At 53.1% G+C, this 21425-nt stretch overlaps 3 protein-coding genes across 3 annotated transcripts; all 3 read left to right on the forward strand.

The window, feature by feature from the left end:
* The first annotated feature begins 461 nt into the window (after positions 1–461).
* LOC102425398 (carbonyl reductase [NADPH] 1-like) lies at positions 462–3760 on the forward strand. Its single transcript, XM_006104186.3, has 3 exons — positions 462–893; positions 1417–1524; positions 3222–3760. Exons 1-3 carry the CDS (start codon positions 608–610, stop codon positions 3656–3658), a joined length of 831 nt encoding a protein of 276 aa, XP_006104248.1. The 5' UTR covers positions 462–607; the 3' UTR covers positions 3659–3760.
* A 3357-nt stretch (positions 3761–7117) lies between these two features.
* On the forward strand, positions 7118–12650 carry LOC102425094 (carbonyl reductase [NADPH] 1). Its single transcript, XM_006104185.3, has 3 exons — positions 7118–7562; positions 8058–8165; positions 12080–12650. The coding sequence occupies exons 1-3, from the start codon at positions 7274–7276 to the stop codon at positions 12514–12516; spliced, it is 834 nt and encodes a 277-aa protein (XP_006104247.1). The 5' UTR covers positions 7118–7273; the 3' UTR covers positions 12517–12650.
* A 3061-nt stretch (positions 12651–15711) lies between these two features.
* On the forward strand, positions 15712–21183 carry LOC102424776 (carbonyl reductase [NADPH] 3). The gene is made up of 3 exons (XM_006104184.3): positions 15712–16144; positions 17543–17650; positions 20688–21183. The coding sequence occupies exons 1-3, from the start codon at positions 15856–15858 to the stop codon at positions 21149–21151; spliced, it is 861 nt and encodes a 286-aa protein (XP_006104246.1). The 5' UTR covers positions 15712–15855; the 3' UTR covers positions 21152–21183.
* The last annotated feature ends 242 nt before the right edge of the window (positions 21184–21425 follow it).

Genomic DNA, 21425 nt, shown 5'->3' on the forward strand with positions numbered 1-21425 from the left:
CTTCCACCATCTGGACATCCATGACCTGTAGAGCGTCTACATGGTTCCTGTGCAAGGAGTGTGGGGGCCACTGCGAGGTGAAGACCAGCCAGGGATGAGCCCGGACCTTTGCTTTCACACACTTCGGGGACAAATCAACACTCACCTGAGTCCTTGTCGCGTTCTCTCAGCTGATTCCACAATTCCAGTCCCAAAGACTTGTTTTGGGGGCTGCATTTTTTAAAACACCAGGGGAAAACCCATGGAGAACCAAGGCTAAGGGCTCAGTTTAAAGGCTGTCAGACGACCAATCAAAATGATTCTCTGCTGACAGACGTCGGCAGCAGCCAAAGGCCTTCGCCTTGGGCCCGCCCATCTGTAAACCTGCCAGGTGGCCTGGGTTCGCATTCCCAGCACCTGGGGCCGGGAGGGGGCCACGCCCCTAGGGGCGGGGCTTGCGCCTGCGCGTTGGGCGACAGGACTAGTGGTTCCAGCAAGTGCGCAGCGTGCGCTCTGCAGTCGCACTCAGAGGCGCTCGGACCCTCACGGGAGCCCTGGTCGCAGCCGTTGGGCGTCCACAGCCCGCTCCGCTCTCCACGCAAGTGCTTCGCAAGCCTCCTGCCCGGCTATGTCCTGCAGCCGCGTGGCGCTCGTGACCGGGGCCAACAAGGGCATCGGCTTCGCCATCACGCGGGATCTGTGCCGCCAGTTCTCGGGGGACGTGGTGCTCACGGCGCGGGACGCGGCGCGGGGCCGGGCGGCGGTGCAGCAGCTGCAAGCCGAGGGCCTGAGTCCGCGGTCCCAGCAGCTGGACATCGACGACCTGCAGAGCATCCGCGCCCTGCGCGACTTCCTGCGCAAGGAGTACGGGGGCCTGGACGTGCTGGTCAACAACGCGGGCATTGCCTTCAAGGGTAAAAGGATGTGTGGTCCCAGGAGGGCTCACCCCAGCACCTGCAGCCAGGGTGGCTGGTATGTCGGAGTATCGTTACAATGGGGCTCCTCGCGTGTATGGGTGCAGAATGGCTCCCGAGGGAAGTAGGAGAGGCTGGGGGTAGGGGTGCCACTAGATCAAACTGCAAGAGAAGCTGGAGAGCCTTCTGGCCCAGACACCTTTGTGTTCTTGACCCAGATGCCTGCGAGTCTTTTCTAGGTTGTCACAGTTTCTCCTGGTTTAACCTTGAGGGCAACGGGGTGAATTTTGCACAAACAAGTTCACAGAGACCCCATAGTGCACCCTTCACCAGCCTCCGGGAATGGCACCATCTCAGACACTATGTTCGGAACATCAGTATAGAACATCAGGAAACAAGGAAATGGTGATTGCACAGTGCTGTTACTAGGAACCAATTATACAAAAAATTCACATTTTATGTCATTCTATGGAAAGTTAGCACATGGCTACTATTTATTAACTATACTCTTCTCTCCTGAAAGTGAATGATCCCACACCGTTTCACATTAAAGCAGAAGTGACGATGAAAACAAACTTTTTTGGTACTCGAGACGTCAGCACGGAGCTGCTGCCTCTCATGAAACCCCAAGGTGAGTCTAGGAGCCCTGGCTGCCTTGTTTGTGGCAGCACCCAGTCCTGCCCTCCCCTGGGGTCATCTCCAGGCCCCTCCCTGCTCCTGCTCCCTGGTCAGCTGCACTGCCCCCTGGTGTCTCACCAGGCCAGGTGCCCTTCAGCCTCAGGACTGGGCTGTTTGCTGTCTGCCCCCTGGTCTCTGCACAACCGGCTCTTGCTTATCCTTCAGCTCTTTGCTGAGAAGTCTCCTCAGAGAGGCCAGTCATTGCTCGTGCCCTTCACAACCGTTGGAGTCCCCTGAGGATCCCAGGCCAGATCCTCCCTCCTCCCTCCTCTCTCCTCCCTTCCTGAGTGACATTTCCTACCTCCAATTATTTAGGCCCCTGAACTCTTCTGCATCTGATCACAGGGGCCTTTCTTTGTACTCTACTGATACAGGGCGTTGCACCTATTGGTTCCGAGATGCTAAACCAACCATGCATATCTGAGATAGTCATCACTTGGTTTTCACAAGTTCAGGAGGTACCCAAGACCACCCTCAGGTTCAAGAATCCCTGCAAGGACTCAGAACTCAGGGAAGCCATTATACTCAGAACCGCAGGGCTCAGCAGTAGAGGAAAGGGAGAGTGATGCAAATCGACCGTGGGGGAGATCTCAGGGGCCAGGGGCCAGGGAAGCCCAGGCAGGGAGCTTCCGGCTGTCCTGTCGCATGGAGTCCTGCGGACAGCAGCTGTGTGTGCGGCAGTAACAGGGAGCACTGCCGTCCAGGAAGCTCACCCACCTTGTTTCAGGTGTGTCTGCTGAGGGCTGGCCTCAGGGACATGGCCCACTGTTCTCTTGGCTGACCTTCCTCCCAGCACCTCCCCCAGGGATCCATTTGATACCAGGTAGCCTCACCATAACCTTATTGTTAACATCCATTGTGTAGCCTGACCCTAAACCCTCAAGGTAATAGCACAATCTTATCAGGATGAACAGTCCAACAGTTTAAAGATTACCCCAGTAGCCCTGGGCAAAGGCCAAACCTTGCTCTGGCCAAGTTTAATCCTTTATTTTCACAGCCTTGCCCCCCCCCCCTCTCCTCCCCTCCACCCCGATTCCCTGCTCCTTTCCACCCAAAAGATCACTGAGTGGATACACTTTATATAGAGTTTATATGACAGGTACAGACACAGGACCGGAAGTATGCCTGCCATTGGGAGGAGCCAGTGTGGGCTAAGGAGACATGGAAAGGAACAGATAGTCCATCCTGTGAAGTCATGTCATACCAAGATTTTGTCCTCCTTTGAACAACTGATTTACCCTTTAGCTGGCATACAACTGTTTTTGCAGAACTATTTAATTTTAAGAGATAAATTGAGCCCGGCCAGCTTGGTTCAGTGGTTGAGGGTCGGCCTATGAATCAGGAAGTCATGATTCCATTCCCAGTCAGGGCCAATGCCGCATTTGTGGGCTCCATCCCAGTGTGGGGCATGCAGGAGGCAGCCAATCAGTGATCCTCTGTCATTGATGTTTCTCTCCCTCTCCCTTCTTCTATGAAATAAATAAAAATATGTTTTAAAAAAGCACATTTCTCTGACATCATCTGATATATACTGGGTATGACAAGTCTTCATTAATGCTCATGGAAATTTCCTGGTCTAGATTCCCAGCAGATTTGGCGCCCGTATGCTCGTGCCTGCCTTTCTACATAACAACCTCCTTTGCATTTCAGGCAGAGTGGTGAATGTGTCGAGCATGGAGAGTCTCAGAGCTCTGAAAAACTGCAGCCCGGAGCTGCAGCAGAAGTTCAGAAGCAACACCATCAGCGAGGAGGAGCTGGTGGGGCTCATGAACAAGTTCGTGGAAGATGCACGAAACGGGGTGCACCACAGGGAGGGCTGGTCCAACAGCACGTACGGCGTCACGAAAATCGGCGTCACGGTCCTGTCCAGGATCCACGCCAGGAACCTGAGTGCGCACAGGAGCGGGGACAAGATCCTCCTGAATGCCTGCTGCCCAGGGTGGGTGAGAACCGACCTGGGTGGACCCCAAGCCCCCAAAAGCCTAGAAGAGGGTGCGGAGACCCCTGTGTTCCTGGCCCTTTTGCCCTCAGATGCTGAGGGGCCTCACGGACAGTTAGTTACAGAGAAAAAGGTTGTAAAATGGTGAGCTCCTCTCTATGGGCTCTATTATGTTATCTGTTCTGAATAGATCAAAAGGACATACACTGTCAAATAATTTCTATCCAAATATAGTATATTGTTAACCTAAGAAACATTCAAACCTGAGAATTTTTATGAGTTCTTTTGAGCCAAAGCGTCGACAAATGCTGGGAAGCAGAATCTCAAGGGATTGAGATCATGCTCTGGAGAACATCGGATTTGCGCCTTGTTTGATACATTACAATCAAAAGAGGAGACATAAGTGCTGGTAGGGTTCCTGGGCCCGTGACTAGGTGACTTGCATTGTGAAAAGAATTCACAACTGTGAGAAGAGATAGATACAGAGAGAGAGTTTATTTCCCTTCCCAGAGGGACAGCGCCAGTGCATTGCTAACCAATGCAACGGCAAAGAACAACCAAACTGCTCTTTTAAAGCCTTGGGCAGGGAAGAGAGGGGCACCTGAGGGCTGCTGCTGTTGCTAGGTGCAATGGAGCCCACAGCAGGGGGTGGTCTGTTATTTCCTCAGGAGATAGTCCAGGCAGAAGTCCTAGGCAGGTGTCTTATCCTGAGTTGTCAACCGGCGGGAGGAAATAGGAAGCCTTCAGAGTCACTGATCTTGTCTGTAAGTTTGAACAGAGGGGCTGTTTGAACCAGAGGAGCTAACAGTCTTGGGATTTCATTATCAGGTGCTTCTCATAAATTGTGGAAGGCCACAGCAAGGAAAAAGAAAGGCCTTTTCCCATCCTAACAAGTGGGTTCCATGAAACCCATTGGTGATAGATTAGGGAAGCAGGAGAAAGCAAAGGGGGGGTGAGGGAAGGGGGAGGAGACCACTGGGATTGGTTAAAAAGTGAAATGATAGACACATACTGCCTTTACTGAGGTGGCTGCAGGATAGTTAACTGTCAGTAAGTAACTCAGTTATAATGAGGGGATTTGTGGTCTCCACAAAGCTTGCCTGACCTTTGAGAGGTCAAAAAAAAAAAAAGGAAAATGCCCTAACGGGTTTGGCTCAGCGGATAGAGCATCGGCCTGCGGACTCAAGGGTCCCGGGTTCGATTCCGGTCAAGGGCATGTACCTTGGTTGCGGGTGCATCCCCAGGAGGGGGCGTGCAGGAGGCAGCTGATCAATGTCTCTCTCTCATTGGTGTTTCTAACTCTCTATCCCTTTCCCCTCCTCTCTGTAAAAAATCAATAAAATATATTTTTTTAAAAAAAGAAGGAAAATGACTTTGACATTCCAGTGATATGTTATTGTAGATGCAAAAAGACAATAGAGAGGACCCATTATGGTGAAGATTGACCTTTGTCAGGGAAGATGTCAGCCTAGAACATGATTACCCACCATAAACTGCTTTTTAGTTTAAAAAGTTTTAATTTCAGCCCAGCCAGTGTGGTTCAGCATTTGATCTTCAGCCTATGAACCAGAAGGTCACTTTTTAGATTCCTGGTCAGGGCACAGGCCCAGGTTTCGGGCTCCATGCCCAATAGGGGGCATGAAGGAGGCAGCCCATCAGTGATTCTCTCTCATCATTGATGTTTCTATCTCTCCCTCTCCCTTCCTCTCTGAAATTAATTAAAACAATTTTTTAATTAAAACTTTTAATTTCAGACACCATTGTGGTTACTTTAGGTTTCTGCGTTTGCAAGGCTGCCACGCAGACCTACCCTGAGCTAGTCAGGTTAGCATCGGCCCTTTTCCTCATATATTAGCCCCTTTATGAAGTATTCAGTTTGAATTGGCTGCTAAGTCTGAGTCTGTGATTTCTCCTGTGACACAGGGAGAAAGAGGAGAGTGGGTGAGAGTAATGACTGATCATCAGCAGGTGGTAAATGGTTCTTTCTACATCCTGCAGATCACTTGCATGCTGTACCCGCTCAGAAATCGGATAGACCTAAAGTTAGGTCAAGAAGGGGACAGTGTGACTGAGGGGCTCACACACATTCTAGAAGGAGCCAGAGAGAAAATGTTTTCAGCTTTGCAGCCACAGTCTCTTGGGGGTACTCTGCTCTGCTGTGGTAGCATGAAGGCAGCCACAGGTTCTAACCAGTGAGCAGGGCGGGGTTTTACATCTCTCTGTTAACTGTGACCAAGGACGAAACCTACTGCAGGCACTTTAAGCAAACAGGATTATGTAACCATGAAATACACATGCCATCACCAGCTTGGCCCCCAGAAAGACCTTCATAAATGCTCCCTCCCACTTGGGGGTCCCACACTGAAGGCAATCACAGGGCCTATTTAATTCTGCCTTGGTTTCTCTTAAGGAAGGAAGGGGATCTGTGTCCTCAGAGGCAGTTGCCCTGTGCAAATACTTCATTGCATTTTAGAAAAAGCAGACATTGCCTTTCTGCAGTGGAGGATGGGCCTGGGTCCAAACCAATGGCTCCTGCACCTACTTCCACCTTCTGGGCTTCTCCTGAAGTAGTTCCTTTAGTTCAACTAAAGCCCTGATTCCCATCACCAACCCGTGTGCTTGGGGGAAGCACAGCCCTCCACCCTGTCCACTGCTGGGCTCAGAGCCGAGATCAAAAGAAGGTAGTGCGTGTCCTGCTTGGGCCGAACTTACATCACAGGAAGGGCCAGACCCGGAATGGGGGCCTTAGTAAACCTGGAACATTCAGCCCCCCCCGCCCCCCGTGGAGGGAGGGACAGAGGATAGAAGTCACAGCCCTGGAGCACAGAACTCAGTTGGTGCTGCTTCTCAGATTGTCTGGGACACCACAGAGCGGGACAACACCTCCTAACCGCTGTGACCCACAGCGCTGTCTGCTCTCTGTTCAAGTGCCCCCAGGACCCCTGCCAGCCATGGCGTCTTAACACCTGTGGCCCTGGAGACTGTGGCCAGTAAGGGCACCCGCTTCGCCATCACACCGGACCTGTGCAGGCGGTTCTTGAGGAAGCGGCGCTCACTGCACGGGACTCGGTGCGGGGTTGGGCAGCTGTGTGGCAACTGCACAGGCCGAGGGCCAGGGCCCTGCTTCCACCATCTGGACATCCATGACCTGTAGAGCGTCTACAATGTAGACTCTACATGGTTCCTGTGCAAGGAGTGTGGGGGCCACTGCGAGGTGAAGACCAGCCAGGGATGAGCCCGGACCTTTGCTTTCACACACTTCGGGGACAAATCAACACACACGTGAGTCCTTGTCGCGTTCTCTCAGCTGATTCCACAATTCCAGTCCCAAAGACTTGTTTTTGGGGCTGCATTTTTTAAAACACCAGGGGAAAAGCCACGGAGAACCAAGGCTAAGGGCTCAGTTTAAAGGCAGTCAGACGACCAATCAAAATGATTCTCTGCTGACAGACGTCGGCAGCAGCCAAAGGCCTTCGCCTTGGGCCCGCCCATCTGTAAACCTGCCAGGTGGCTCTAGTTCGCATTCCCAGCACCTGGGGCCGGGCCGGGGAGGGCGGGGCCGGAAGGGGCCACGCCCCTAGGGGCACGGCTTGCGCCTGCGCGCTGGGCGACAGGACTAGAGGTTCCAGCGGGTGCGCAGCGTGCTCTCTGCAGTCGCACTCACAGACGCTCGGAGCCTCCCGGGAGCCCTGGTCGCAGCGGTTGGGCGTCCACAGCCCGCTCCGCTCTCCACGCAAGTGCTTCTCGAGCCTCCTGCCCGGCCATGTCGTCCAGCAGCCGCGTGGCGCTCGTGACCGGGGGCAACAAGGGCATCGGCTTCGCCATCACGCGGGACCTGTGCCGCCAGTTCTCGGGGGACGTGGTGCTCACAGCCCGGGACGCCGCGCGGGGCCGGGCGGCGGTGCAGCAGCTGCAGGCCGAGGGCCTGAGCCCGCGCTTCCACCAGCTGGACATCAACGACCTGCAGAGCATCCGCGCCCTGCGCGACTTCCTGCGCAAGGAGTACGGGGGCCTGGACGTGCTGGTCAACAACGCGGGCATCGCCTTCAAGGGTAAAAGGCTGGGTGGTCGCAGGGGGGGTCACCCAGCACCTGTAGCCAGGGTGGCTGGTATGTCGGAGTATCGGTACAATGGGGCTCCTCGCACGTTGGGGTGCAGGATGGCTCCCGAGGGGAGTAGGAGAGGCTGGGGGCAGGGGTGAAGCAAGATCAAAGTGCGAGAGAAACTGGAGCGCTTTCTGGCCCAGGGACCTTTGTGTTCTTGGCTCAGATGCAAGTTTTCAGTTTCTTCCGGTTTAGGCTTGAGGGCATTTGAGTGAATGTTGAATGGATTTTTAAATAAACAAGAACTTTGCACAAACAGGTTCAGAGATCCCGCTGTGCACCTTCACCAGCCTCCGGGAATGGCACCATCTCAGACACTATAGAACATCAGGGAACAAGGAAATGGTCATTGCATGGACGCCAATTCTACACAAAATTCACATTCTATGGAATGTTACCACATGGCTACTATTTATTAACTATACTCTCCTTCTCTCCTGAAAGTGAATGATCCCACACCGTTTCATATTCAAGCAGAAGTGACGATGAAAACAAACTTTTTTGGTACCCGAGACGTCTGCACGGAGCTGCTGCCTCTCATGAAACCCCAAGGTGAGTCTAGGAGCCCTGGCTGCCTTGTTTATGGCAGCACCCAGTCCTGCCCTCCCCTGGTGTCATCTCCAGGCCCCTCCCTGCTCCTGCTTCCTGCTCAGGGGCACTGCCCCCTGGTGTCTCACCAGGCCAGGTGCCTTCAGCCTCAGGACTGGGCTATGTTTGCTGTCTGCCCCCTGGTCTCTGCACAACCGGCTCTTGCTTATCCTTCAGCTCTTTGTTGAGAAGTCTCCTCAGAGAGGCCAGTCATTGCTGGTGCCCCTCACAACCATTGGAGTCCCCTGAGGATCCCAGGCCAGATCCTCCCTCCTCCCTCCTCCCTCTCCCTCCTCCTTCTCCCTTCCTGAGTGACCTTTCCTACCTCCAATTCATTAGGCCCCTGAACTCTTCTACATCTGATCACATGGGCCTTTCTTTGTACTCCAGTGCGTTGCACTCATTGGTTTGGAGATGCTAAACCAACCATGCATATCTGAGATAAACATCACTTGGTTTTAACAAGTTTAGCAGTTCCCCAAGACCACCTTCAGGTTCAAGAATCCCTGCAAGGACTCGGAACTCAGGGAAGCCATTATATCCAGAACCGCAGTGCTCAGCAGTAGAGGAAAGGGAGAGTGATGCAAATCGCCAGTGGGAGAGCTCTCAGGGGCCAGGGGCCAGAGAAGCCCAGGCAGGGAGCTTCCGGCTGTCCTGTCGCATGGAGTCCTGCGGACAGCAGCTGTGTGTGCGGCAGTAACAGGGAGCACTGCCGTCCAGGAAGCTCACCCACCTTGTTTCAGGTGTGTCTGCTGAGGGCTGGCCTCAGGGACATGGCCCGCTGTTCTCTTGGCTGACCTTCCTCCCAGCACCTCCCCCAGGGATCCATTTGATATCAGGTAGCCTCACCATAACCATATTGTTAACATCCATTGTGTAGCCTAACCCTAAACCCCCAAGTAAACAAGAACAGTCTTATCAGGCAGGACAGTCCAGGTTTAAAGATTATCCGAGCAGCTCTGGGCAACGGGCCAAACCTTTATTATTTGCACTTTACCCAGCATACAACTATTTTTGCAGAACTATTTCGTTTTCTTAAGAGATAAACCGATGCATATCAAGAAATTAAGAGTTTCTTTGAGAAAAAATATCTATTTGAATTGGGAAACAGAAAACTGGAAGTGCTTAGGAATGCTCTGTCCACAGGTATTGGGGGGAGACCATCACAGAGAAAAGGCAGAAGCAAAATAAGGAAATTATCGATTGGCTATAGCTGTAAGCCTAGGTGTCTGTTTTTGATTGGTGGTCCTTAGGTTTCGGTTTTGTAACCTTGAGTGTGGAGAGGGGCTCAAAGACCCGCTCTGGACAGATTCAAGCCTAGGACTAATGAGAGGGCACAGTTCTGTCATGGCCACGTGCAAGTCCCAGCTTGGAGGGCAGAGCCCTGCCAGCACAGTTATAGCCAACAGCTGTAGTTGTGAGCTTGAACCTATGGTCTGAACACGTGGCCCCACGTGTCTGAGTGATGTAGGCTTGATAGAGTGCAGGTGCATGTAATTGAGTAGGATCGAAACCCAGGAGAATGTTGTAAACATCTGACCACGCCCTTTGCCTCGTGTAATCTGCTGTAAAATAAAGACTCAGCTTGTACTCTGTGGCACTGTCTCTCTCCATCCAAGAGGGCAGAATCCCACCGAGACCCAGCTTTCTTCTCTTGTCTTTTTTCGATCCTTCCCCGCCCCCACTCAGGCTCACCGAACCTGGCTGAGCTGGTGCGGCACATCAGGGGCTGAGTCTGCCATGGCCGTGCCGGCCCGCCACACTTGAGGCATTTACAGTTTTAGATTTTGGTTTGCCTCTGTAGGCCGCCGTGGAATTAGAGCCGCCGGCGTGTCACGCTTCCTTGTTTCCTCAGTTTCACAGTACAGAAATTCGCTGGTGGCTCACGAAACCCAGCTCCTCCTCAGGCTAGTCCCTTCCCACATGTATTCCATCCTGAGCAGACTAACTCCGTCTCCCAATACATGTGGTTACTGGTAGCAGTGTCATCACGTAACTCACTCACACATGGTCACTGACCATGGCCAACCAGGCCAGTGTTACCCCGTGTCACAGTGCAGTTGTACATGGACCTGACGATAAGAACCAAGGGCGCTGGCACGTTCCCCGAGTCCCACTCAGTGCATCAGCGTGTCCTGGGAACCTGCCTCCCAGAGCCATGCCTCTCCGCTGTGCCAGCTCCCCTTCCAGCTGTCAGTCCCCAAAGCGGGGGTGGTCTTGGCAACACCTGGCTTCGCCCTTTCTAGCGCCCCGTACCGTGGAGCCAAGAGACGAGATCGTGTCTGGAGGCACCAGCGTCTTATTGGACTTCTCCTGTTGGACCCATTTTATTCATTCCTTTGCCCTCTGCCGCCATTCCTTCTCCCCAGTTATCTTGAGTTTTACCCCAACTTTTTCACTTTCCAGAGGGACGTGACGTTCAGCCACGTGCTGCTCCTGACAGCCTGCTGGACGCTAGTCTGACACATGCCTCCCTCCAGTCCGCTGCTGTTCATGGAGGGTAGGGTCACACAGGCCCAGAACCAGCAGGCTGTCTCCACCTGTGTTGCTTGGTCTGCAGGTAAAGCGCGTCAGTCCAAATTGGTGCCGTATCTTCTGGTCCAGTAGAGACCGCTCATCTCCTCCGGCCACTGCCTGCAACCCGACTTGCCAACTTCATGCAGGGCCTTCCCCTCGCGCAGGCTCTCCCATAACCACCTGCAGTCTCTGCTCCCTCGCTGCCAGGCAGAATGGTCCCGGCATGTTGTGGCTCAGTGGGTGCAGGAGTCACGTGTCCACAATGATCCCACCTCTGCGTCACTGCAGCTGCCCACCTCCGCTCCATCCACTGCTCCCCGCTGCCCAAAACCCACACGGGGAGAACCACACGGGAGAAGACAGGCTAGTTTTCTCCCCATCTGGGTTTTGGACAGCTTGTAACACTGGCCTGGTAATTAGCCCACTGAACTAATTTGTGTGTGTGTGTGGGGGGGGGGTTTTTCTATCATCACTGAAGATTATTTTTCCATTGATTTTTAGAGATATTGGAAGAGAGAGGGAAAGAGAGAAATGTCAATGTGAGAGAGACACATCGATTGGTTGCCTCCTGCACGCACCCTGACCAGGGCCTTGGCCAGGGAGGAGCCTACAACCAAGGTACGGCACTGCCCTTGACTGGAATCAAACCCAGGACCCGTCAGTCTGCAAGCCGACGCTCTATCTACGGAGCCAAATCGTCTGTGGCTCGCGAGCCACGTGTGGCTCTTTGGCCCCTTGAGTGTGGCTCTTCCACAAAATACTGACTTCTGCGCATGGGCCACGAAGTTTCAATCGCATTGTACGTGCGCGCCTCACTCAAGGGGCCAAAGAGCCGAGTGTGGCTCTCGAGCCACAGTTTGCCGACCACTGGGCTAGGGCAAACTAATTTGTTTTTATCTCCCGTGATCAGAGCAGCAGCCTTCCAAACCGGGTGTTGTCTGTTCACCTTAGAACTGCTTTTTGTTGGTCAATAGACACCTGTTCATAGAGCCCTGCACAAGTGACCGTAAGATCCTCACGAGTTCCCGGAGACAGTCTTGGGGGAAAGAGACTATCTACTGAATGCAGTGAGCACCTCCTGTGTTCCCTTAACATGTTCTGGCGAAAACCATCTTCACGTTCTCATGAAACTCTGGGCACCGCCCTCCACATTTAAACGTTTCTCTGATATCATCTGAGACTTGCTGGGTATGACAGGCTTCTAGGCTGTCTCCGTCCTTCATCATATACGCAGTTTTCATCAGTGCTCATGGCACACTGGAAATTTCTCAGATGGAAATTCCTGGTCCAGAATCCCAGCAGATTTGGCGCCCGTATGCTCGTGCCTGCCTTTCTACATAACAACCTCCTTTGCATTTCAGGCAGAGTGGTGAATGTGTCCAGCATGCAGAGTCTCAGAGCTCTGAAAAACTGCAGCCCGGAGCTGCAGCAGAAGTTCAGAAGCGACACCATCAGCGAGGAGGAGCTGGTGGGGCTCATGAACAAGTTTGTGGAAGATACGCGGAACGGGGTGCACCAGAAGGAAGGCTGGCCCAACACTGCGTACGGCGTCACGAAAATCGGCGTCACCGTCCTGTCCCGGATCCACGCCAGGAACCTGAGTGCGCACAGGAGCGGGGACAAGATCCTCCTGAATGCCTGCTGCCCAGGGTGGGTGAGAACCGACATGGCCGGCCCTAAAGCCACCAAAAGCCCAGAAGAGGGTGCGGAGACCCCTGTGTTCCTGGCCCTTTTGCCCTCAGATGCTGACGGGCCTCACGGACAGTTTGTTATGGAGAAAAAGGTGGAACCATGGTGAGCTCCCCTCACAGCCCCCTCCGTGGGCCCCATTGTGCTGTCTGTCCTGAATTGACCAAAAGGACATGCACACAGTCACATCATTTCTACCCAAATATATGTATTGTTCACGTGAGGAACATTCACACCTGTGAAGAATTTTTGTGAATTTATTTGAGCCAAACTGTGGACAAATGCTGGGAAGCAGAATCTCAAGGGGTTGGGATAATGCTCCTGAGAAGGGCAGTTTTTTATCTGGTTTTATACATTAGAACCAAAAGAGGAGACCTAAGTGGGTTACACAGAATCCGCTGGTGATAGATTAGGGAGGTGGGGGAAACCTCTGGGACTGGATAAAAAGTAAAATGATAGACACGCACTTCTTTAACGTAGGTGGGTGCAGGATAGCTAACAGTCAACAATTAGCTCGCTAACAGTGAGGGGGTTTGTGGCCTCTGCAGAGCGGTGCCTGTCCTTTGAAGGGTCCAGAAAAAAAGAAAATTACTTTGACATTCCAACGATAGGTCATTGTCGATGCAAAAAGGCAATAGACATGCTGGGCTTCTGGTTTCCTTCAGGACACAGCTCCCTCGAAACCTTGGTGGTTCCAGAATACAGGTGTCCCCTCCCCACCTAAAACCTACACCAGTTCCTGACAACCACATAGGCAGTGCCAAAACACCAACCAGGGGCCTGCCGTTCACATCCTAGATGGGTAAATAGTGAATCCCACTTTACCCATCTGACTCGAAGCCCAGCCAACTCCCAAAATATCACCTGCACTCAACCAAAAGCCTACCTGTAAGTAACAGTTGGTCGTATTAGGTTATCGGATGTTTAACACAGCCCTTCCTAACTGCATGGCTCCTAAATATATTCTTTTTCTTTGGACTGGCTCTCTCACCTGCTTTGCCTCCTTATCCTGGATTCTGGCCTGTTCTTAGCTTTTTGGGGACTTCCTTGTAAAACACAGGGCAAAAACATGGGCTAAACATTTTGATGGTTGCCTAATGAGAGGGAGGTTGAGGGGATGGGTGAAAGGTAAAGGGATTTAGAAGGAATTGGTGACCTCTTGGTGCATGGGTGACCTCTCAATGCATTGACTATATTCCCTACGCCCAGAAGATAGCCAATAATCCTATATAATAAAAGGCTAATATGCAAATTGACCAAATGGCAGAATGACCGGTCACTATGACGTGCACTGACCACCAAGGGGCAGATGCTCAATGCAGGAACTGCCCCCTGGTGGTCAGTGCACTCCCATAGGGGGAGCACCGCTCAACCAGAAGCCGAGCAGCAGCGGTGGTAGGGAGTGGGCCTAAGCCAGCAGTCGGACATCCCCTGAGGGCTCCTGGACTGTGAGAGGGCGCAGGCCAGGCTGAGGGATGCCCCCCTCCCGAGTGCACTAATTTTGTGCACTGGGCCTCTAGTATTGTAATACTAGGTGTGGTGTCCGATGGGTATGAGATTACTTGGGATGATCAGTTAGTAAGTTGTATAATGTCTAATCACTGGGGCGTACCTGAAAGTAATATAATATGGCATGTCAACTATCATTGAAAAATTAAAAATGTGCCCTGACTGGTTTGGTTCAGTGGATAGAGCATTGGCCTGCAGACTGAAGGGTCCCAGGTTCGATTCCGGTCAAGGGCATGTATCCTGGTTGCGGGCACATCCCCAGTAGGGAGTGTGCAGGAGGCAGCTGATCAATGTTTCTCTCTCATTGATGTTTCTAACTCTCTATACCTCTCCCTTTCTCTCTGTAAAAAATCAATAAAAATATATTTTTTTTAAAAAAGAAAAATTAAAAATGACTTTTAAAAAATGGGCTAAATGTGGGGATGCTTTGAGGACGAGCATTGAGCTACACAGAGTGGCTCACACCAACAAAGACACCGCGATGCTCCCTTAGGCACCAGCGATGGTGAAATATCCATGCCAAGTGACTAACCAAGCCTATGGGTGTAGAACTGTTCATTTACAGAAAAACAAAGGAAACCAATGGATACCAAGGGCAACAACTTAGATGAAATGTATAAATTTTTTTGAAAACAAGAATTAAGTGTCCACAAGAAACAAAATCTAAATAGCCCTATATCTATTATTATTGATTTCAGAGAGGAAGGGAGAGGGAGAGAGAGATAGCAACATCAATGATGAGAAAAAATAATTGATCAGCTGCCTCCTGCACACCCCACACTGAGGGTCAAGCCCGCAACCTTGACATGTGCCCTGACTGGGAATCGAACCGTGACTTCCTGGTTCATAGGTCCAAGCTCAACCACTGAGTCACACCGGCTGGCTAGCCCTATATCTTTAATAGAGTTCCAAATAATCTGCAGGTGGGGGCGGGGGGATATATTGGTTGAGCCACAATAAGGGACCGCACATAGCAGGTGCACACCTTCCTGACCTCACCTGTTACTTGATGGAGAAGTTGGAGTCAGAAGCGCCGGCAGCTCAGACAGCTCTGCTAGGAAAAAGCTGAGTCACGATGAGATCGAAACTCTCCATAAGCCCACAAGTCGCCAAGAAACGCCCTGGGATCAAACACTCAGATTACACTAAAGAAGGTGGGTGGGGGAGTTCTAATCGCCCGTCCACACCTTGGCACACCTTTGGGATTTCTTTTCAGTTGAGCTTTGTGGGTACACAGGTTTCACTGGAGAAAAAATGATGTATGTCACCTTGGACAAACCTAAAATGCAGACACTTCGCAGCCGCGGGGGGTGAAAACATCCCAGTAAAAGGCTTGGCACACAGTCAGAGCTTCATAAACATCCCTCCCGCCGGGGGCGCACTGGGAATCACACAGGGATGTACCTGCGCACCCCTGTGCTTCTACTCATAGGACCGCTTTGCCCTAATTCTCTTTGGAGTTTCTCTTAAGCAAGCAGCGCCCTCAGAAGCAGTTGCGAGTCTAAAATTTCATTGCATTTTAAAGAAAAAGCAAACATCCTCCTTTTACAGGGGATGATGGGCGCAGACCCAAGAAAATCAGTCCGCACTTCTTTCTCTCCGTGTGGGGTTCTCCTAAAAGAGTTTCTTCTATCCAACTGCCATGCGCCCCTGGACCCAATCCACACATCACTGTCCGGTTTTGCGTTGGGAGAACTACAGCCGCCCCGACGCCGCGCGGGGAGGGGGCGGGCCGGGAATGGGGCGTTCCGCAAGCTTCGGGAACAGAAGGCCCCTCCTTGGAGGGAGGGACCGAGGCCGGGCCTCGTTCCTCAAAGTCGCCGCACGGAATCCCAGAACTCAGTCCTGCGCGGTTTCTCTGACTGCGGCCGGTCTCCGAGGTGGGCCTCTAGTCCGATCCGCTCTCCGTGCACGTACCCCGCGCGCCCCCGACCCGGCCATGTCGTCCTGCAGCCGCGTGGCGCTCGTGACCGGAGCCAACAAGGGCATCGGCTTCGCCATCACGCGGGACCTGTGCCGCCAGTTCTCGGGGGACGTGGTGCTCACGGCGCGGGACGAGGCGCGGGGCCGGGCGGCGGTGCAGCAGCTGCAAGCCGAGGGCCTGAGCCCGCGCTTCCACCAGCTGGACATCGACGACCTGCAGAGCATCCGCGCCCTGCGCGACTTCCTGCGCAAGGAGTACGGGGGGCTCAACGTGCTGGTCAACAACGCGGGCATCGCCTTCAAGTGTAGGTGCTGTAGAGGGAGGGTCTGGGTGCCCCGAGGGTGTGGGACGGGGAGCCGCAGGCGCTCCCACCCACCCGCCTGAGCGATCGGGAAAGGCAGCGTGCGCCCCCGTGGAGGGCTCTCGCTTCCCCGAGTTGGGGAGCGGTTCGCTCAGCGCCAAGTGGGCCGGGGTGCTGTCACCGCGCGCCCCGCCCGCCCGCAGGCCTGTGCGCGCCTGTGCGCAGCCCAGGGCCCTCGCCGAACTGTCAGCCGCCCCTGTTTGCAAGTAAACCGCCTCCTGGGAGGGGGCCACGCCCTGCTTAGCTCATCAGCTTTCCGTCTAATGCAAGAAACGTTTTCTCTGCGTAGGGTCTCCCAGCTCTCTTGGTCCTTTCGATTTCTTGAAAGGGCGCATTCACAGACGCCAGGAGCCATCTGCTCGGGACAGGAAATGAGTCTCTGAGACCCGACGAGCCCTGGCACCGTGGTGGGCTGGAGACTTTGTTTAATGGAGAGCTTTGATAGGCTCGGGCTTAAAGGAAGCGAGCCTGTTCCCTCCCCCGGGGAACTTGTGTTGGTTACCGGACGCACTGGGTGGTTTCGAGTAGCATCTTTGATACTTTTCGGGGTAGGGGGTTAAAGCGATGACTGACCCTATGGCTCGATTAAGGAAGTTATTGAGCTAAATGCTGCGGGTAGAAAGAAATAACAGGCCAGCCTCACTCGAAACCTAGTGGAGAAGAGAAACCTAGAGGCAGAACCGAGTAAAGCGAGCTATTGTGCAGCGCGAATCTCATCCCCTTGGCTGTGGACGCTCCCGATTGCTGTGCACCCGCACCTGCCACTCAGTGTGCGGGCTTTCTGGGAGCGCAGGCAGGTGGGTGGCTGACAGCCCCTCCCCAGTGGCTGAGGGACTGGTGGATAAGTGCCCGTCCCTGAACTGCAGGTGGGGGGACACTGGCCTGCGCTGCCAGCCTTGCCCCTCGATGTGTGGGCGGCGGACTCAGCACCTGCGACCCTGGGCAGCCGCTGCAATCGCAGAGCTCAAGGCTTTGCCTCACACCTGCTGAATCCGAACCCGCACCTTAACAGACTCACCAGGGGCCCCTCTGCCCGTCCAAGTCCGAGAAGCGAAGGTCAAAGCCAGGCTCCCCCGCAGCCCAGCCGCTGCAGCGTCCCCTGGGAACTCGTTGGAAGTGCAAATGCTGGCGCCGCACCCCAGGCCTTCTCCATCCAACTCTCGGGGCGGGGCCCAGAGAGCTGTGTTCTAACTGGCCCTGCGGGTGATTCAGGTTCGCGGGTGAAGTTTGGGAACCACTGACCTAGTGGTTTAAAAACTGTAAAGTGAGCTTCCCCCCCTTTAATTAGAGATCAGGTCCCTTTTGCCTGACTCTGTCTTTGTTTCCTTCTCTTTTTCAAAGTTGATGATCCGACGCCCTTTGACATTCAAGCTGAGGTAACTCTGAAGACAAACTTTTTTGCCACGAGAAACGTCTGCAACGAATTACTGCCCATAATAAAGCCGCATGGTGAGTCCAGCGTGTGGATTGTCACGTTGCATCCCTCAGCACGGAGTGAGCCAGGGCCTCTGCTTCCCAAAGGGGCCACCCAGGGTGCTGTTCTCTGAGGGGGAAACATAGAAAATGGCATTATATATATATATATATATTGATTTCAGAGAGGGAGGGAGAGGGGGAGAGAGATAGAAACATCAATGATGAGAGAGAGTCATTGATGGGCTGCATGCCCCTCACCAGGGACCAAGCCCACAACCCGGGCATGCGCCCTGACCAGGAATTGAACCCGGGACCCTTCAGTCTGCAGGCCGACGCTCTATCCACTGAGCCAAGCCGGCTAGGGCCAGGCATCATTTTTTTATAGTGCTGTGTCTGGTCCTCACCCAAACATTTTGGCTTTAGCTTTAAAAGGGAGGTATGCCACATGGTGTTGCTCTTGAGTCTCCCAGGACATGAACTCAATCCTAGAACAATAGGTGTTGCGAGTCTTAAAAGTCCTCTTGCCTTTTTGCAACCTCGGGGAGTCCTCCTCCAGCTCCCCAAGGTGAAGGGGCCACACCCAGCTCCCCTGGGGTTGGGGGTGGTGTCCGCCCTAGCATTATATGACTTTCCCTGTATTCCTTTCTTCTTGCACCAAGCTTGGTCTCGCTGATTCAGAACACCCACAGGAACATTTTCTTTACTAGGAAATATCTTGCCCACACTCCAAAGCATTCAATAAATAACTTCAATTGTTTCTTGCACAAATATGTGTTGAGTGCCTCCTGTAACCCAGTCATTACTCTGGGTGATGTGTGCATCATGGGCCAGGACAGTCGTGCCCTCGGAGCACGGAGTCCAGTGGGGGAGACTGTCATTAGCAAAGAATCACAAGCTTCTATTACAACCGTGCTGGAGGGAGGAGGAGGAACGGGGCGCGGGGCGGGGGGGTAGGGGGTCGCCGGGGAAGGCTTGCTTCCCTGAGGAGTTTGTTTCCCAAGAAGTCAACTGTGATTCTCATTAGAAATGCACTTTTAAAAATTTAACATGTTGAATAACGATGATCTCTAGTGCAAAAACCTTAAAATCTAAAAAGTTGCCTGAGAGAGTTGCACCTGTATTGCCATCCGCCCCCACCCCAGCTTGCCCAACCCCTGTCTCCAGCCCCCAGAGGTAATTCTCTTTATTGGCTTCTTTGCGGGGCGGGATCCTGGGAAATCCGCAGGTAGAGCTGCAGGTACTGGCAGGTAGGGCAGAAGGGAGCCCTGGGTCCTGGTTCATGGAGTTGGTGAGTGCCCAGGGCCAAGTGGGTGGAGTTTTACATTCATATCTAAGCAAATCTAAATGCATTTTTTGCTCCCTTTTTTACACAAAGGGAGACGGTAAGCATACTGCTTGCCACCTGGTTTCTTTCGTTCACTCTACCTGGGGCTCTTTCCAGACCAGGACCGAGCTTTCCTATCCTTTCTTACTGCTGCGTAGCACTTCACTGTAGGGGTGTCTCTCACCAAGTACCAGGATGTCTATTCCCCGTGGATCTTAGAATCATAGAATTTGAAAGCTGCAAGGTGCTGGGGAAACCTTACTTCCTGCACATGCACTTTCAGAGAAGGAAACGGAGGCCGGAGAAGTGAACACCGCCAGGCAGGGACAGAGCCGGAGACAGTACCCAGGTTTCCTGACTACACCCCTCAATCAAATCAGGGTAATTAGTTCTCGCGAAGTAAGGATTGCAGCTGCCAAGGGATCGCAAACCAAGCCCTTTCAAAGAGAAAAGAAGGCTGGAGGGAGGGTGGGGCTCAGGGATCAACCCAGGACAGGTGAGTCGCTGGAGGGCAAAATGCTGAGCGTCAGTGCTTCTTGATTTGTAGGGAATTGCTAGCTCCCTGATTTAAAAGCCACTCTTTTTTAGGTTTATATATCACTTTAATTTTTAAAAAATATATTTTTATTGATTTCAGAGAGGAAGGGAGAGAGAGAAACATTCATGATGAGAGAGAATCATTGATTGGTTGCCTCCTGCACGCCCCCCCACCCCCCAACCAAGGATGGAGCCTGCAACCTGGGCATGTGCCCTGACAGGGAGTCAAACCAGGACCTCCTGGTTCATAGGTAGATGCCCAATCACGGAGCCTCTCCAGCCAGGTTATATCACTTTAAAGAGTTATTCACGCTCCGAAACCGGTTTGAGATTCTGAGTAAATAGGTTAAGCAAGTGTCCAGCCACTAGGGGGAGCAACTTGCCCACTCTTTCTAGAAGAGTGTTTCTGGACCAGTGAGGCCGCCTGGACCTCAGCGGAGGGGGTTGGGGAGGCATGGCTGCAGCCCTTCTCAGGGCTGATGGCACCCATCTGGCTTTTGAGACGGTCACCCCTTGGCCTCTCCCAGTGTGTCCTTGGATCAAAGAGGACACTTTGGCCCTGGCTGGCGCGGCTCAGTTGCTTTGAGCAGCATCCCGTGCACTGGAGGATCTCGGGTTCCAACCTTGGTTGGGGCTCGAGCAGGAGGCAACCAATTGATGGTTCTCTCTCACATTGATTGTTTCTCTATTTCTTTCTCTCCCCCGCAAAACCCACAAACACATCCTCGGGGAGGATTAAAAGAGGACACTTCTTCCTCTTAGGTTTTGTATTTTCATCAGAGGCATAGGGTAGCTCCCATAACTTGATTTTCTTTTCTATCTTCCATTTCCATATATATAATATGTTTTTTAAATAAATACCTCACTCTCTCTCTCTCTCTCTCCATATATATTGATTTCAGAGAGGAAGGGAGAGGGAGAGAGAGATAGAAACATCAATGATGAAAGAGAATCATCAATCGGCTGCCTCCTGCACACCCTACACTGGGGCTCGAGCCCAAAATCCAGGCATGTCCCTGAGGGGGAATCAAACCAGGACATCCTAGTTCATAGGTCGATGCCCAACCACTGGCCCACACGGGCTGGGCTAGAGTCGTGTCTTTTCATCAGCAATTAAACCTGCACCGGGATTCAATCACAGTCCCTCGTGGCAGAGCCAGCCAGCGGCCATCTGTGTGACCTGCTTCCGTGTTTTCGCTGTCGTTCCAGGCAGAGTGGTGAACATCAGCAGTCTGCAAGGCTCCCGCGCCCTGGAGCAGTGCTGCCAGCCCCTGCAGGAGATGTTTTGCTGCGAGGCCCTCACAGAGGGGGACCTGGTGGACCTCATGAAGAAGTTTGTGGAGGATGCGAAAAATGGAGTGCATGAGGGCGAGGGCTGGCCCAACTCGGCCTACGGGGTGTCTAAGTTGGGGGTCACGGTCTTATCCAGAATCCTGGCCCGGCAATTGGATGAGAAGAGGAAAGCCGACAGGATTCTGCTCAATGCGTGCTGCCCCGGGTGGGTGAAGACAGACATGGCTGGGGATTTCGGCTCCAGGAGTGTGGAGGAGGGGGCAGAGACCCCGGTCTACTTGGCCCTCCTGCCTCCGGATGCCACTGAGCCTCAGGGCCAGCTAGTCCGGGACAAAGTGGTCCAGGACTGGATGAATGCCTTCTGTAGTGCCTGCTGCTAAATAAATGAGGGGCGGGTGAAGGGATTCCGGTGCTGGAGTCTGGTGTGTTTCTGTCCTCTGTGGATTGCGATCTCACCGTGGGAAGATGTCTAGTTCTGAACTCAAGCCGAGTGACTTTGTTACACCCACACTCGAGCCTGCGAGGAAGAACCTAGTCGTGTGGTTGTCAAATGTTAGGGGTTGTCAAATGTCAGAACCGGCTGGAGGGCATGTTACGCCATTGCTGGGGCCCAAGAATGGGCGCTTCTCACAAGTTCCCAGGGGCTGCTGGGCC

Source organism: Myotis lucifugus, unplaced genomic scaffold, assembly GCF_000147115.1.
Source record: "Myotis lucifugus unplaced genomic scaffold, Myoluc2.0 scaffold_552, whole genome shotgun sequence".
Classification (NCBI taxonomy): domain Eukaryota; kingdom Metazoa; phylum Chordata; class Mammalia; order Chiroptera; family Vespertilionidae; genus Myotis; species Myotis lucifugus.